General features: G+C 40.4%; 1 protein-coding gene across 3 annotated transcripts in view; it reads left to right on the forward strand.

Moving 5' to 3' along the window:
• The window catches only part of ARHGAP42 (Rho GTPase activating protein 42), a 345,686-nt gene extending 327,834 nt beyond the window's left edge, over positions 1-17,852 (forward strand). For all 3 annotated transcript variants that reach the window (XM_053560437.1, XM_053560438.1, XM_053560439.1), the window contains 3 exons: positions 1,660-1,722; positions 11,809-11,888; positions 13,052-17,852. In XM_053560437.1, the coding sequence (XP_053416412.1) occupies positions 1,660-1,722; positions 11,809-11,888; positions 13,052-13,140 (232 nt within the window). In that variant the 3' untranslated portion in view covers positions 13,141-17,852. The remainder of the gene's footprint in view (positions 1-1,659; positions 1,723-11,808; positions 11,889-13,051) is intronic.
• The last annotated feature ends 457 nt before the right edge of the window (positions 17,853-18,309 follow it).

The raw sequence follows: 18,309 nt of genomic DNA on the forward strand, positions 1-18,309 counted from the left end.
AGTTAAGAAAAATCCAGTGATGAGAAGTTTCTCTCACTTCCATGTTGTTTTCTTGACATTGAGCATTTTCTGCTGCTGTCTAAGGTATCACTGATGTCTTTACAGAACTCATTTCCTTCAAATGCCACAGCACCCTTTTGAAATACGTACTGTAAACCCCATTTTAAAGATGGTGAAAACTGATGCTCAGAAATTTTAAGAAACTAATCCACATTGACTGAGTTAGTGCATGGCAGAGCCGGGGTTGCAGCCCGGATCTCAGTTCTGTTCTCTTTCTACTATGCCATCCCATTTTTAATATGATGATATTCTCGGCATTTTAATTGTTTATTAAAAGTACAGTAAGACATTTTACTAAGCCTGTTTCCTTAGGAACAGTGTCAGATATTAACCAGTTCACTCTTTTCTTGGACAATCTTTTGGTCACAAAGTGTGTTCAAAGTCTGTTACCCCTTTCGGTTGGAAATGCAGTCACAGTGGTACAGACAAAGAAGTTTGCAAGTGTGCGACTCTCTGCTGTGACTAGTTCTAGATACTACGGATAATTAATTTTTTTTTTTTTTTTTTTTGTAGAGACAGAGTCTCACTTTATGGCCCTCGGTAGAGTGCTGTGGCATCACACAGCTCACAGCAACCTCCAACTCCTGGGCTTAAGCGATTCTCTTGCCTCAGCCTCCCAAGTAGCTGGGACTACAGGTGCCGCCACAGCGCCCGGCTATTTTTTGGTTGCAGTTTGGCTGGGGCTGGGTTTGAACCCGCCACCCTCGGTATATGGGGCCAGCGCCCTACCGACTTAGCCACAGGCGCCGCCCGGATAATTAAATTTTAAGCCAATATGTCAGGAGAGATTAGAGAACATAAACTCCATTCTTTGGAAGAAGGAGAAAAGCTTTCGTTTTGTGATTGTCGTGGTAGTTAAAGTAGAAATTAGAATAAGGACGTATATGTTCTGTGCTGAGTGATCTTCGAGATTATCAAATGGCTTGACTCCAGGAAACATGTTCATCTGCTGAAGAAATAAGATTTTTTTTATAGTCTAGAGCAGCAGGGAGTTTTGTATTTTCTTCTAGTTAATAGAGAAACTTGCTAATCACCCCGGGTACCTTGATTTTCGCTCTTTTCAGTCTGTACCAAATGGTCCTGCCTCTTCAGTTAGAACATGTCTTCTTCCCTTTCACCTTGGAGATGAGATTTCAATCCACAAATTTGTCTATTGGCCGTATTTTGGGAGTTCATCCTTTTCAGTCAACAGGAAATATGTTCAAAATATAAAAATAAACATATAATTAGTGTTTTCAGAGTAAACAGCAGTTCTTTTGTCATGTTGATCTGATTCTTCCCTGTGACTCCACAGGAGTTGGCAGTCTGCTGCTGGGAGTACAGTGGGGAGAAAATGTTCTTTTTGCGCTCCCACAGTTTTCTGAGATAGAAAGTGAGATCCCCGGAGGAGGCAGCTATAGGTTGATTATAGTCTGACACTCTGTAAGCTGGAGTAGAGCTAAAAATCTCATTAACATTAAAGCTTAAAACAGTTGACATTCAGGTCTGATTTTCGTGATGGTTCATAACCATTTTTGTTTTGTTTCACCTATGGTTTCATTGGAGCAGACTGAATTTGACTGACTTTATGAAATGTGCATTTTTAAAATCATTTTTCAGAGTGGCGGCAAAAGCCCAACTGTTCGAAAATGTTGGTTCACCCAAACCAGTTTCTTCTGGGCGGTAAGTTCTCCAAACCCTTCGCCCCATTAAAAAGTTAAATAGCGGTGACATTGTCTGTGTATCGACAGGACAGATTACCTGTGAGAGTTCTGTCCTTCACTTACGCAGACGATCAAATCCACTTCCACGGGCCCCTCCCGGGAGTCCTGTCTGCACACAGCCTTCAGCCCTCATTGTTACAGCTGCGCCTCCTGTGATAAAATCTTCACAGAAGAAGGGCTCTTAACAAATACATGTTCTAAAAGATGGAAGTTGCCAAAATCTTTTGTACACCATTGACGGCGATCATTGCAAAAGCATATCCTTGGCTTTTAAAAGTTATATAACTGTTGCTGGAAAAGTCTTCACGGACATTCCTTGAAAAGATGGTTCTTAAGGATGGCTGAGGTTGTGGTAGAGCTCATGGCCCCAGACACCCCTTTGCTTTGAGTATGGAACTTCATTCAGGGTTTTCAGACCTCGTACCTGAGTTCCGACAGCTTGCTGCTGTTCATGTGCGTGCTTTCTCATTTCCTGCCTCCCTCTACTTGCTTTCCACATTTATTTTTCTAGCCCACAGTGTACTTTGGTTTTTATGTGAACAGTGGAATTTCTTAAAGGCAGGAGCTTTCATATGTATATCTGAAAATATATATTTTAACCATCCGCAGCCAGTGCAGGTAGGAGACAATGCTTGTTGAAAGAGCGTGTAGGAAACAGGAGAACTTGAGAAACAACCTTGATTCTTTTTTTTTTTTTTTTTTCCTTTGTACTGAGGTATTTTTGTGCTTCCCATGTCTGGCTAATCAAGGCGATGAGATAAGGGAATCACAGGCAATCGAGGCGTTGCTGTATTGTTTTCTAAAAGTTATCTAGCCAAAGAATTTTTATCAACCTTATCACAATATGTGGACTTTTTCAGTATGCATTTATTAAGTACCTACAGAGTATTTGGCATGTGGCAGTTATTAGGGATATCAGTGACCTTCAAACTGGTTTTGTTCAGAGGGCACTCGGACGTTAGCTTTGTACCTGCACAGAGCAAGGCCACTTTGGTGGCTTCCTAGATGTTGGTCAGGGCCTCGTAGTTAGATAGCAGATCCCAGCACACTGCCTCTCCCCCGCCTGCAGCATCTTCCTACTCCTACACTGAAGCCCCGTGTCTGTCAGAGCAAATGTATTCTCTGTAACTGTTCATCTTTTTTTTTTTCACCTTAGATTCTTTATTTTATTTTATTTTATTTTTATTAAATCATAACTGTATACATTGATATGATCATGGGGCATCATACACTCGCTTCATAGACCATTTGACACATTTTCATCACAATGGTTAACATAGCCTTCCTGGCATTATCTCAGTGACTGTGCCAAAACATTTACATTCTACATTTACCAAGTTTTGCAAATACCATTGTAAGATGCACCACAGGTGTGATCCCACCAATCCCTCTCCCTCTACCCACCTCCCCCCTCCCTCCCCTCCCTTTCCCACTTCCCCCTATTGTTAGGTTGTAACTGGGTTATAGCTTTCATATGAGAGCCCCAAATTAGTTTCATAGTAGGGCTGAGTACATTGGGTACTTTTTCTTCCATTCTTGAGATACTTTACTAAGAAGAATATGTTCCAGCTCCATCCATGTAAACATGAAAAAGGTAAAGTCTCCATCTTTCTTTAAGGCTGCATAATATTCCATGGTGTACATATACCACAGTTTATTAATCCATTCGTGGATCGATGGGCACTTGGGCTTTTTCCATGACTTAGCAATTATGAATTGGGCTGCAATAAACATTCTGGTACAAATATCTTTGTTATGTTGTGATTTTTGGTCTTCTGGGTATATGCCCAGCAGAGGAATTACAGGATTGAATGGTAGATCTATTTTTAGATCTCTGAGTGTTCTCCATATATCTTTCTAAAAGGAATGTATTAATTTGCATTCTCACCAGCAGTGCAGAAGTGTTCCCTTTTCTCCACATCCACGCCAACATCTCTGGTCTTGGGATTTTGTGATACTTTGAGATATCATCTAACTCCAGTGAGACTAGCCTATATTACAAACTGTTCATCTTTTTACCCCCTAGTAGAGGAGACTTCCCCTGCTTCTCTGTCCTTTGTGTGATAAAGTTGAACGAATCCACTAGATGGAGCCCTCTTATTAGGAAGCTCTGAAAAGAATCTGCCTGTTACATCAAATCTCAAGTACTGTAATCAAAGAGGTCGGTCCACAGGGTTTTAAGCAAACAAGCTATTAATGAAATAAATCGGAAAGCACTCATATAGTAAAGATTTACTCAGCTATTTGAAAATCAGCCCATGCACCTGTACTTGTGCTTTACATTCTAAATACCTTAACTTCTAACTTGAGCATAAACTTGGCACTCGCCCAGCAGTACCTTCAGGGTTGCAGCCTTTCTCCGTGGCACTTCCTATCTGTGTCATAGCTTTTCATTGAGACCAGGCACAACAGAACATGAATGAACCTCAGGGTCAGATAGATCCTCCTTCCAAATTCTGCTGCTGTCATGTAACCTTGGAGTTACTCACTTTGGAAAAGCATTTGCTTTATCTATAAATATGAAGGTCATAATTCTGAGCTGGCCACATTGTTGTGAAGGATGCAGTGCCTAATGCATTTGAGTAGGATAGGTGATCTGCAGGTGGTTTCCACATTAATAGCTATTATTATTGTTATAGTTATTATTGAAACTGCTCGCCTAATGACATTCAAGCCTCTAATTTATATAGCGATGGTATTTGAACACTAATTCTTTTTTTTTTCCACAATCAAATTTGCAGTATTTATTTATTTATTTTCTCTTTTTTTTATTGTGGGGATTCATTGAGGGTACAATAAGCCAGGTTACACTGATTGCATTTGTTAGGTAAAGTCCCTCTTGCAATCATGTCTTGCCCCCAGAAGGTGTGGCATGCACCAAGGCCCCACCCCTCTTCCTCCTTCCCTCTCTCTGCTTTTCCTTCCCCCACCCATGACCTTAACTGTCATTAATTGTCCTCATATCAAAGTTGAGTACATAGGATTCATGCTTCTCCATGCTTGTGATGCTTTACTAAGAATAATGTTTTCCACTTCCATCCAGGTTAATATGAAGGATGTAAAGTCTCCATTTTTTTAATGGCTGAATAGTATTCCATGGTATACATATACCACAGCTTGTTAATCCATTCCTGGGTTGGTGGGCATTTAGGCTGTTTCCACATTTTGGCGATTATAAACTGAGCTGCAATGAACAGTCTAGTACAAGTGTCCTTATGATAAAAGGATTTTTTTTCCTTCTGGGTAGATGCCCAGTAATTGGATTGCAGGATCAAATGGGAGGTCTAGCTTGAGTGCTTTGAGGTTTCTCCATACTTCCTTCCAGAAAGGTTGTACTAGCTTGCAGTCTCACCAGCAGTGTAAAAGTGTTCCCTTCTCTCCACATCCACGCCAGCATCTGCAGTTTTGAGATTTTGTGATGTGGGCCATTCTCACTGGGGTTAGATGGTATCTCAGGGTGGTTTTGATCTGCATTTCTCTAATAGATAAGGATGATGAACATTTTTTCATGTTTGTTAGCCATTCATCTGTCTTCTTTAGAGAAGGTTCTATTCATGTCTCTTGCCCATTGATATATGGGATTGTTGGCTTTTTTCATGTGGATTAATTTGAGTTCTCTATAGATCCTAGTTATCAAGCTTTTGTCTGATTCAAAATATGCAAATATCCTTTCCCATTATGTAGGTTGTCTCTTTGCTTTGGTGGTTGTCTCCTTGGCTGTGCAGAAGCTTTTCAGTTTAATGAAGTCCCATTGGTTTATTTTTGCTGTTGTTGCAATTGCCATGGCAGTCTTCTTCATGAAGTCTTTCCCCAGGCCAATATCTTCCAGTGTTTTTCCTATGCTTTGAGGATTTTTATTGTTTCATGCCTTAAATTTAAGTCCTTTATCCATCTTGAATCAATTTTTGTGAGTGGGGATAGGTGTGGGTCCAGTTTCAGTCTTCTACATGTGGATATCCAGTTCTCCCAACACCATTTATTGAATAGGGAGTTTTCCCCCAAGGTATGTTCTTGTTTGGTTTATCAAAGATTAGGTGGTTGTAAGATGTTAGTTTCATTTCTTGGTTTTCTATTTGATTCTTTAGAGAAGGTTCTATTCATGTCTCTTGCCCATTGATATATGGGATTTGAACACTAATTCTTAATAATCTCTTGTACCGTCAAATATAACTCAACAACTGATAGGAATTGGGGCCCTTTCCCTGACTTCCTATGGGGCCTGTCTCATTTGCCTTCTTAAGAACTCAAGGTTACCCTTAAATTGGACCTTGAAAGAAACGAGAAACAATAGAGACAGTGGGAAGACACGTTATACTTGGGAAAGAGAGCATCTGGGAGATGTTAGCAGGTGGCCTTGAGCAACAGAAAAGTAACACCCCTGGAGTCACTGCAGTCTCTAAATGTCATTGAGCACATTGCTGGTCTAATGGATGACGCTTCTGAACAGATAGTTCAAATGGCTTTTCCAGGAGTTGTGAAAAGAAGAGAATATCGTCAACCACTTAGAGTGGAACTGGTGAGATTTACAAGGCCTTAATTAGGAAAGTTACAAAAGCATGAACCTGTGTAAGGACAGGATCAAGACTGCACAACTGCTTTGAACTTGGGAGTAAGAGATGGGTAAAGAGGATTCCAAGTCTCTCCAACTAAGTGTCAAAATAATGGTAGTTAATCTCATAATTTCAGCATGTGCATATGTTGGTGGAAAGAATGGTTCAGGCCATAGATTTTGAGGGGCCTGAGGAACAGTAAGAGGCCATTAGAAAGGTGCAGCTGGATGGACCCAGGAATTTGATTTCCTTTTGTGAAACTTACACCCAGCAGTTACACTGCGTAGATGAAGGTGAGGGTGCCCAGCAATGGGGCTTGTGAATGAGAAAGAAAACAGAGCCGGGCACTGTCTTTGTTAAATGGTTTTATTTAAGAATCAGGTAGAGAAGAACGTGAGGGAGTGGTCAGAAGAAGGCAGAGCTAACAGCAGTGGGAGCTGCGAAAAATCGAGGAGGCCAGGAGAGGACGCTGGGTTAGCCTCCAAGACACCATTGGGTAGCTTAAAGTGCATTCAGTGGAGAAGAGGGGCCTCACTGCAAGATACGTTAAAATGAATGTTCCAGGGTTTTGCCACAGATCTTATAAACTAGAATGTTTGAGACTAAAGCCTAGAGAACCTGCATTATTGCCAACATCCCCACAGGAATCATAACCTGCAAGGAAGTTCGAGAACTCTTGGAATAGAGAAAAATGTCAGAGTACTTAGCATAGCCTTAAGCATACATTGGTCATTTCCAGTTGTTTTCTTTGACCTGTGAGATACCTTTAAGAGCCAAATGTCACAAGGCTCTTGTGTTAAACAGGTGAGAGGAAATAGTACCTTGAAGCCTTCACCTTGATCTCAGTTCATAATGCTCTGTGAGGGGGGAGGTCCACCCTAAGGTCGTATAATTAGGCAAGCTGTAGAAAGATCTTCTGAAGGGCCAGTTGAGAATTAAGAGAATAAGTTGAGAATTGAGTACCTGACTCCCTGTAGAGAATCAAAAGTTTCTATTTCAAAATTTTAAAGATTAATGTTTTATTTATAGCAACAGAGGACAAAAGCTCAACAAAGTTTTCTCATTCAGTGAGTTTCAGTAAGAGACACGCAAGATGCAGAGAGTACTATAACACACATAAAAAAAGGAAAAGCCATGATTTTCAGAAATAATTTAATTTTTCTTTGTTTAGTGAATACTAATAAAAGAAATAAAAATCGCATCTAATTTCATCACCTAAAGATAACGACTATTAAATTTTGATGCACAGCCTTCTAATATCATATGTAAGAGTGGTTTTTTCGACCTCAGAATACTTTTATAAACTTAAAAAATTATTAAAGCTCCCCAAAGAGCTTTTGTTTATATGGGTTGTTATTTATGGCTATTTGCTGTATGAAAATTTAAACTGAGAAACGTTTACATTAACATTTAAAATAAGAATAAGCCCGTTACACAGAAGCACAAATAATCTAATTTTTTTAAAAAAAAAAAAGTATTTTCCAAAACAGAGAGTTTGAATTGTTTTGCAGTTTTGTAGATCTCTGTAATACCCAGCAGATTCCCATCTGCGTTTTGTTAGCTGTCAGAACAGTGAGGTCTCAGGGTCCTGTCGTCACCCCACCCCAGCTTTCCCTGACTGCACTTTGAAAATGACTCTTCTCTGATAAACACTCAGAAAAGATACCTGGGGCTATTTTTCCTACACTCGTGCCCAACACAAAATAGATGTTCAATAAAAGCATTGAATGAATGGCTAAAATAAACATTTTTAACCTAAAAATACTTTGTTATTCGCTTTTTCTTTTCATGGAGCTGCAATATGTGTGCCTTTGACGCTACACGCTCAAGTAGAAGTTCTTCAGAGCTGGGCAGCATGTACGTATCCAAGCTGGAAACAGCCAGTGTTGGTTGGAAAAACCTATGGAAAGAACATGGAACTAACTTTAGGAAATCTCCAACCAATGATCAGAACCCAAATGCAGGCTTTATTCATGGGCAGTTTAAGACTCTTGCCAAGGACATATTTATAAACTTTTTGCCTTAAACACAATGATTATTTCCTGGCCCATGTTCTTCAATACTATTTTTTGTAGCTGCTGCCTGACTCATTGGCATGGTGCACTCTGATTTATTAAGTCCTTTGCTGGTGAGCCCTTGGATTGTTGTGATTTTGTGCATCATCTTTAGTTTTTATGTATCGCACTTGGTTGGCATCTTTCTGTTTTCTGTCTCTATTCCCATTCCCTTTTAGAAGGAAAACTGGACAGTATACCAAATGTGGGAGTGCGTGTGTGTGTGTGATTGTAAAGCAACCCTACGGAAAACATCATACCAATTTTGGTGAATTTTTTATTTCTGTTAAGAGAAGCGTTGACACATGTTGTACACTGACCCTAGGAAACCTTTGTACGTTTACTCAGCAGCATTAGACGCCTTTAGAATCAGGAGTGAGGCTTGCGAGCAGACCATTATCCTCATGGTAAGGGGAGAAATGGCTCTCAGGACAGTGTGTGTCATTACCTCACCCTCCCAGGCTGTAAGAAGCAGGATTTTGAAGATCCTTTTCAAAGGGAGATTAGAATCTTGTGAAGAGTGACAGTGTTATTTTCACATCTTCTACAATACACCGAGGCAGTGAGAGAGGAAGCATTAGCACCCGGGAGAGGCTTCACTGTCACAGGAGTCTGTATTAAATCATCATAGCTCTTTGCAGAGCAGAGCTAACACCTATGGTAGTTAACAGATCTCAGCCGAAGCAAATTCTGTCTAGTCATATGCACAGATAATTGAAAAGTCATGACAGGTGGCATTTGGTGCTATGTATTTTTGACACATTTAACCATATCTATTTATTTATTTAGTGATAGGATTATTCTGTATACTTCCTTCCTCCAACCAGTCCCATACAGTCCTATAAATAAAAATGAGAACATTCGTGTCTAACACATTAATAAAAAGATGTTGGATGCATTTTAAAGCATAGTTTCAAAAATCACATCCTTGCAAAGGGTCCTCTGTCATAATCATGTGTACAGCTTTGGAAATTATTTCCTTGTAGATCTCTTAATAATTTATCTGAGTGACCGGAAGAAATGCAACAATGTTTATGGGAAGAAATTGTTGCTGTTAGACAATTTGATTTATTGAAAAATCTTTATGTATTTTCAGTTCAGCTTTGCTAAAAGATACATAGGGAAAACTAATATTCTTTTTTTTTTTTAATTGTTGGGCTTTATTAATTTTTAATAAGCCAGGTTACACTGATTGCATTTGTTAGGTAAAGTCCCTCTTGCAATCATGTCTTGCCCCCAAAAGGTGTGGCACACACCAAGTCCCCGCCCCCCTCCCCCCTTCCCTCTGAAAAGCTAATATTCTACTGAAGACTACTGTAGTCTGACTCTTAGAAGTCTTCCGAACTTGGCAGCGTCCTCACTTCCCACCTATGTGATCCAACACACCCACGTGAACGTGGCCTCATGTGCTCACGCACAGTTCTTTTGGGGTATAAAGCCCTGTGCTTCTCTGGGTACCTCTCCTTCCTCAATTCTTCCTTAGACCATGTTTCTCTGGAAGTTGTATCATGATTATTCTAGGCCTGCTCCCCTAGCAAGTCTTCTGAAAGCACAGGCTGAGGCTCTACCTCAAGTGAAACAGTCTCCGGGGGCCCTGAATTTGTCTCTGTAAGTTTCCAGTCTTCAGCTAGTCTTTGGGACCCCACTTTAAATGACCAAGTCTTATTCTGAAAGTGCAGAGATAAGACCCAGTGTCTGGCAGCTCCAAAAGGAAAAAGAAATCTTCATGGCAGACTGCTGCTTTCAGAGACCTGTGTAGCTGATGCTTTCATGCAGGTAGAGTTCCAGGACCACAGAGAGGACAGGCAGGGTGCCTTGAATCCTGAAAAAGACTCGTCTTGTGGAAGACAAGCCCAGAATATTTTCCCTTTTTCCTTTAGCAAATACTCAGTCACTTCTTAGCACCAGGCATTGTTAGTGGAGATTACATTCTAGTTAGGGGAGAAGATATTTAAAAAATCCATCAGTAATGACAACAGAACACCAGAAATGAACGGGGTTGTGGTGACTTGAAGCAGAGGGCACAGCAGGTGCCTGGGCTGCTGTTTTAGAGTGTGTGATCTGGAAGGCCTGACCCGTCAGCAGAGCTCATGAAATTGAAGGTGAAGAGAAAGAGGAATTGTCTTCACATTGGAGTGAGCACAGCTGGTCCCCAGGTGAAAATGAGTCTGGTATGTGTGACGGGGAGGGGGCCGGTGTAACTGGAGCAGAGCAGATGAGCAGGGCTGGTGCCCAGCAGGGCGGAGCCTGCAGTGGGTAGGCTGAGTCGGAAGCCAGCTGAAAGCTTGTTACCAGGGGACTGACGGATCCTGTGGACATTTTAAAACTTCCCTTTGTTTCGGCTATTCTGTAAGTAATTGACTGTAAGGACTGAAAGAGAAAGCCTGCAGGTTTTAGAAAGCTGGTCAGTCAACCAGGCCAGAGATGACACTTGCTTGGACTCTAGTTGGGGAAGAAGAGAGGGTAAGTGGTTGGTGTCCGCACAAGCTGGGTTTTACCGAGGTCCTCGAAGGTGGTAAAATCAAAGACTCGCCTGGGAACTTGATCAGCAGGCTCAGGTGACGGCTCAACTGTGTTAAATCAGATCTCATATATGACTCTGAAGTTATGATAACTATTAAGAAACCAGAGCGTCTGGCTGCGTGGAACATGGATCCACATGCGGTAACAGAAGTTGGAGCCCAGTGCTGGCTTCCCTTTTTAGGAGATGCGCACCCTCTGGTTTGCCAAGCCCCTGTGGGTCAGCGGCAGCGTCCGGCAGCAAGGCTGTCGTTTGCCTAACATTTATCATCATCTTATCCCATCGTGTGCCTTCCGTAACGTCCACTCATCTTGTTTACCATTTCCTGTAACCTTTTTTAATTTTTGAATCTTTTCTCGAGTAATCTGAAAATGAAAGTGGCAAAAATACCCCAAAGCTTTAAATAAGTACCTGGGAACTTTGGTTCCCACATAGCCTTAAAAACAGTCTACTTAGCAGCTTGCTAACAATTCAATAATTACAGTCTTTCTTTTTTTTTTTTTTTTATTAAATCATAGCTGTGTACATTAGTATGATCATGGGGCACCATATACTTGGTTCATAGACCGTTTGACACATTTTCATCACACTAGTTAACATTAGCTTTCGTGGCATTTTCTTAGTGATTCTGCTAAGAATTACAGTCTTTCGTATCAAACTGTGCTGTTTGTTATAAGCCAGGTGGTTACCTTTGTGGGGCATTGTCTGGAAAAACAAGAAGGGCTTTTAGTGTGCTAGTCATGTTCTTGATCTAGTTACATGATTGTGTTCAGTCTGTAGAAAATGTACTGAGGTGCACTTTTCTTCCATACGTATTATATACTAATTACAACTCAAATTGAATGGCATTCTTTAGGAATAATTTTAAGTATACACTCAAGCGAGTGTTGTGGTTTTTACAAATCATCTTGATCTTTCAGCCAAGCCAAAGCCATGTATTCCTGTAAAGCGGAGCACAGCCATGAGCTCTCCTTCCCGCAGGGGGCAATATTTTCTAACGGTGAGTACAGCCATTCCCTTGGCTCAAGGTCATCAACATGGGGAGTAGGGTGGGGGGAGTATGGTGGAGAGAATCTAAAGTAGGAGGCAGGAGCTTCCTGTTCTACTCCTGGCTCTGCCCCTTGTGACCTCATCAAGTCCCTCTGATACTCAGGAGGCTGAGTTGGGGGAACGGCCTGAGACCAGCAGTGAGCAGCGGTGTGCAGGGGTCATGCGTATGAACAGCCACCGTGCTCCAGGCTGAGTAACGGAGTGAGACCCTATCTCTAAAACAGTACACATGTAAAGATTTTAAAAGTCTCTCTGGACCCCAGTTTCCTGTGTCTCTTTGTATGTGGGAGTGTGTGTTTATGAAAGAGAATGTTTTATTTATTACGTGAATGCAGAAGACATTCCAACTTTAAAGAGCTGTAATACTGTTTTGTTTTGATAATTTCTATGTACAGTTGGCCCTCCGTATCGAGAGTTCCATATTACGGATTCAACCAACTCTGGCCCATAAAGATTAGAAAATAAATAGATAAATAATAGCAATATGATAATAAAGTAATAGCAATTGAAAAGCAATAAACAGGGCGGCACGGGTGGCTCAAGGAGTAGGGCGCCGGTCCCATATGCCTGAGGTGGTGGGTTCAAACCTAGCCCTGGCCAAAAAAAAAAAAAAAAGCAATAAATAGCTATTTACATAGCACTGACATTGTATTAGGTATTATAAGTAATCTAGAGATGATTTAAACTATACAAGAGGGTGTACCTGTATTATATGCAATTAATAGGACATTTTATGTCAAAGACTTTGAGCATTTGCAAAGTTTTAGTATACACAGGGGTCTTGCAACCAATCCCCCTCACATGCTAAGGAAAACCTATACACATACAATCTGATACAGATTTTTTTTTTTAACAAAAGTGTGTTTTTATTTATTCATTTTTTTATTGTTAAATCATAGCTGTGTACATTAGTACAATCAAGGGGTGCAATGTGCGGGTTTCATATACAATCTGAAATATTCTCATCAAACTGTTCAACGTAGCCTTCATGGCATTTTCTTAGTTACTGCAATCTGATACAGATTTTTACCCATTTGTTTATATAATTATTTGGTGCTAATGTTGATTGTGATTAATTGATTTATCTATTTCTCTATTTGTTTATTTTGCCAGTGTATCCATCAGTGGAACCGGGATGGTTAAAGGCAACTTACGAAGGCAAAACAGGACTAGTTCCAGAAAATTATGTTGTCTTCCTCTAATGCTATTTAGTGGATGGCAGTATCTTCATGGTATCCATGGTAACGAATAATAAATGCTATGATTTATCTGACACAGATACGGGGATCAGCCCACTAAACGAAAGCAGTCAATTTCCATCAATTTCCTTCACCAGCAGACTATGTAGCTCCCTATCAATGGAAAAGAATGTTTTAAATTGTTTGCCATTCTTTTTGGGGCTGATTTCTTATTTTTAAATATCTTGCCTTCCCCTCCCCCATAAGGAACACCCCCCACCCCTCAATGTCTCTTTCATAGCAATCGTAGGATCTCAAATTCTGTGTTAAATACGATGTCCCAGAAATTTGGAAAAACAAAAGTCTGCTAAATGGATTTTGAGATCTGTCCTTGCATTCTCTGAGGAACCTTGAAATCACTACTTAAAAATGTAATTTAAATCGTTCATTAATTACTACATTTTCTTAAAAATATACTGCTTTGATATATGATTGTTTTGCTGGTCCTAAACATTTCAAGGATATAAGTCTTTGTTTTAAGATAACTTTATTTGATTCCCATGTGGATAATATTCAAAAGCAATAATGTATATGATGTCTGTAAAGGAAGCCAAATCAAGTCGTACACTGATTCCACTGTAAACGCTCATCCGGCATTCCAGACCCTTCCATGGTTTCGTGCAGGGGTCAGCAGATCATTTCTGCAAATGCCTGATAGTAAATATTTCTGTGGCAGGCTACGTTTGCCTAGTGGGTCACTTAGTTTGTGGACCCCTATATAGAGGATGTGTAAAGCCATCTTCATAATGTTGGGATTTCATACAATTTTGCTGCATTACTATATAAAAACTTAAATTATTTGCACATCTCTTCTACCGGTAGCATTATTGTGGCATCTCAGAAAAACAGTTACGGTCATGGGAAAACTACAAAAGTATAAAGGCCTACAACTTCAAATTCCACTTGTCACATCGAAAAATGTCAAAGTACTTTGTCAATACCCCATTTGGGCTTTTGAGATGTTCTTCTACAAATGAAAAAGATGTTGTTTGCAGACACTCTTAGTGACGCTGTGCCTTCTGAAGTCTGTGCTTAGTTGAAACAAAATAAACAGAAAGGTACAGGATTCTTAAATTATTTTGAACCACAGAGTTTGGAATTGTTCCATAATCTTTAGCAGGAATAAAATCTGTACGTGATTTTCTTTTGTGCCAGTTTTCCCCTTTTCCTAGGAATTTCACTGAATTTATAGAGCATAGTAATAGGTATTTACTACTCATTTATACCTGTCAACAGCATCTGGTCCCGTATCAGCCATTATTTCTATCATTTCTGTTATTTCTATTTCAAGAATTCTAATATATTATTTCATTAAATATGTATATGAGGCAAAGAGCCTTTCTCCTCAAGATCCTGCCCTTTGCCTACAGACACTCAGGTATCGACCACATAAAACTCTTTACATGATATCGTAATCTGTCATCGTAGTATCTTCTACTTTATATTCATGTTTCCAGAGTTAGTAGGTTAAATACACACACACAACTATGCCTCATAGCACATATGCTTTGACCAACAAAATTAATGGATTAGAATTAACAAGTAAGGAAAATAACAGTGGAAAGAAAATCACAAACAGGAATAAATGTCAGTGAATCAGGATAAAACAATGGGAAATATTCTAATGTTATAAAGATGAGTAATGTAATATAAACATCTGATTAAAAACTGTCTGTTCCCTTTACCTCTTGCTATTGATTCTGTACGCTATAACCGGATGTTGCTGGAGCTTCTGGGTCTAGGTCCTTGGTCCCTTAGTAGTAATAGCAGCATCCCTGACCTCCTAATTGCCCTCTGCCGGAACAGAAGGTAATCCTTCCCTGTACCAGTCCCTTCGTCTGTACGACACCCTCTGCTTAAGCATTCCTGCCATCGTCTGGCGTCCTGCTAGATTAGAACCTCTTAAAGCAAATTGGTTTTCTTTCAAAGGCCAACTTGACTCCAAAGAGAGATTCAGAATCTTAGTTCCCTTGCTGCTGCATAAAGAAATCTCAACCTTCATTTTATTTGAACACAGACCAGAGTGTTCCTTCTTCGAGTAGATTGTGAGCCAGTCCCACGGACGCTCCATTTAGAATTAAAGCGTTTGCTGCGTGGGACATGGGGATGCAGCCCACTCTCCCTTCTGCTGGCAGGCGTGTTCATGCTGTGGCCCCTTTCCGGAAACCAGCTGCGGAAGTGCTGGCTCACGTTTTGCTTCTGTTTGAAGTTTTGATCTTGGGGGTTTGTGAGAATGGTTCTTTTCTCCTCCTGTTGATATATGTGTAGGCAAGTCATGGCCGTATGCTGGAGACAGGCTAACACCGCTCTTCCCTTGAAGTAGATTTCCTATAGAGAGGTATTTATGAGCACTGAGAAAACGGGACATGAACCGCAAACCAAATGGAGTGACAATTACACAAGAAGTGAATGCCTTCATTGGAGGAGGGTCACAGGCACAGGGTGAGTCGCAGCTCAGTAACAGCTCAGCTCTTCAGAGACAACGTGAAGCTACCTGAGAATCCCACATGCACACCCTTGAAACACAGCATATGCACCCTAGGGATGGCTTAGGGTGTAATCAGTGTGCGGACGAGATTGAGGGGGTCTGAGTTAATCATCTGTGTGTCCTGTGAAAATACCCCTGAGGACAAAACATTTGTGTATCTCAGAGGACTCTCGTGTTGTGCCATAACTCCTCCAAGTTGATAAGACCAGGCAGACAGCTGAAGGATTGTTCTGTTGTGTTATGTGTAAAGCTCTGAGAAGTAGAATCATCTTCGTCCTCCTGAAGTGTCCGTGAAGTGTGAGGAAGAACCACTTCTCCCCGCTGGCGAGGGCCTTTCCCATCGCGACGGTTCCCTGTGCTGGTCACACGCAGAAGCAGGGATGGTGGAAGAAAAACCAAAAGGTTCCTTATAACCCCAAACTAAGTCTCCGAAGAGGAAAAATAAAGAATAAAAATGCTTATGACATTTATTCTTATCCTGTGAATATCAGCTTTATCATGGCATGCCTTCTAAAAATCCGCTAGGTAGTGAGAAAAACAAATTTCTGCTTATAATCCTGTGGGGATGACACCCTTGTCCCCTTCGCGTTCCCAACCCTGTTCTTCAGGTCTGTGTCTGCCCCAAACAGGGGCATCCTCCGCGTGGGTTCCGTCTAGAAGATGCCTCAGAGCTGGGCCTCGGACCACTGCAGTGCATAAAAATACCCCCAATTATGTACTCAGAATGCTTTTATTAGCTTTTTGAACCCCAGCTGATTTATACTTTACTGACTGAAGTCAGAGGCCATTTAGGAACAGATTTTTTCCCCTGTGGGTTTATGACACATTTGTAATTCACAGCTGTTACCATGACTTCAAATCACTAGCTAGGACCCTGAAATCACATCTCCTGGTAAAGAAAAAAAAATACGGAGTGTTTTTTGTTTCGTTTTGGTTTTTGACTGTTGTCCTAAAGTTATTTTTCTCTTGATTAAAGATTTCTCCCTCGGGGTAGACATTACTATTTGTTTTTGCCTCCTACCCTTGGATTTCCTTCCAAAATCAAAACACTTTGAAAAAATAAGGCTAGCCTTTCTGAATCCTCTGTCCCGCCTGTCTCCTACTGATTCACGGAATACTCAGGTATTCAGCAGCCAGTCTGAATTTCCCCGAACACGTTCCTTATGTCCGTCATTGTCACCGCTATCTCCTTGCTTCAAAATGTTCAGGGTCCACTTGGTAATAGGCGGGGGCGAGCTTAGGCTTATGAATGACATGGGCTAATTAGAGGGTCAGATCAATTTTTCATTTGTTTTTAGGGCAGTTTCACTCAATGTTTTAAATAATCTTAAATAAGAATGTTGCTAGCACTCACAATAAGCCATTGGCAGAAACCTGATGGGTGTGTGTCAGACCAATGCTTAGAAGCTGTTGCCTGGTTTGGGGTAGCCCCGTGGGTCATCTCTTCCCTCCTTGGAATTTCTTTATTGGTGTTGGGGGCTCAAGGTGCCAAGACCACCATGTTTTCTTGTGCCGTCTGCCGTCTCTGGAGAGTGCTTCCCATGGACGTCACACTCCAGGTTTGAGAACACCTCGTATTTCCCTTGAATCCACTCAGTCTGTTAGACTGAAAGTGTCCATTCTATGTATGGAAGCATGTTTGGAGTTTTAATCTTCAACTGCCTCCTTTTTTTGCAGAAAATGACATCCATTAGAATTAAGACTACACGAGATTTATGCTTAAAATCCAATATATCACTATATATTGAAGGCTGGGATTTCAAGCGTCCGTGAACTCTGAACTGAAGCCTTTACAAATAGGGAGTTTGGCAGGGAAGATGCCTGATTTTTAATTCAGAATCCTATTTATATGCTGTTAAAATTTGAGGTACTGTAGTTTATGTAAAAGTTGGATATTTAGATATTATATTTCAGTTCTAGGAGCTTTGCAGCCATTAACATGAGAAATTAATAAACATGATTCATGTTTAGTAAATGATTCATGGTTAGTAAATTATCATGTTGAATTTTTTGTTTATTTTGTACTATTTCTGTATTTATCTGCACTTTGTATGTATATATACACACATATCTATTTCATCATGTAAATAGCCTCCTGTTATCCCTAATCTAAATTGCCACAGTATCTTTAATGTATGTTTACACTGTATTTTAAATTACATTAAAATAAACTATGTAAGCGCCTTTTAACTTAGTATTTGTGCTTTAAGACCCACTGTGCTGGAGGACAACTGTCTTTGTCTAATATAGAGAAAAACCAAGGTTTCTACTACTGGGAGTGATGGTTTTGGGTGTGGCTAAGTGGGAAATCATAGCAGGATTTGGTGATCTTTTCCTGACAAATTGGAAGTGATTGCTTGCATGTTATGTAAGATTAGGAGAGTGGTAATGTTGGTACCTGTTAACGATGTAGGTGTCTGCAGAGGAGGGAGGGAAGTAGGCCACAAGCAAAATATCAACTATATCAGGTTTAGCAGAAAACACGTTTGCTGTGAAAAAGTACCAGCATGCAAATACCCTCTTTGATTTTTTTTTTTATTAGTTTTATGACCCTTTTGGTCACTATTTGACTTGCAGGTAAAATTTTGCTTAACCGCATCAAAGAGAATCATGTATTTATTTGGTTTTGCAGAAGAGATTATTAG

Source organism: Nycticebus coucang, chromosome 14 (assembly GCF_027406575.1).
Source record: "Nycticebus coucang isolate mNycCou1 chromosome 14, mNycCou1.pri, whole genome shotgun sequence".
NCBI lineage: Eukaryota > Metazoa > Chordata > Mammalia > Primates > Lorisidae > Nycticebus > Nycticebus coucang.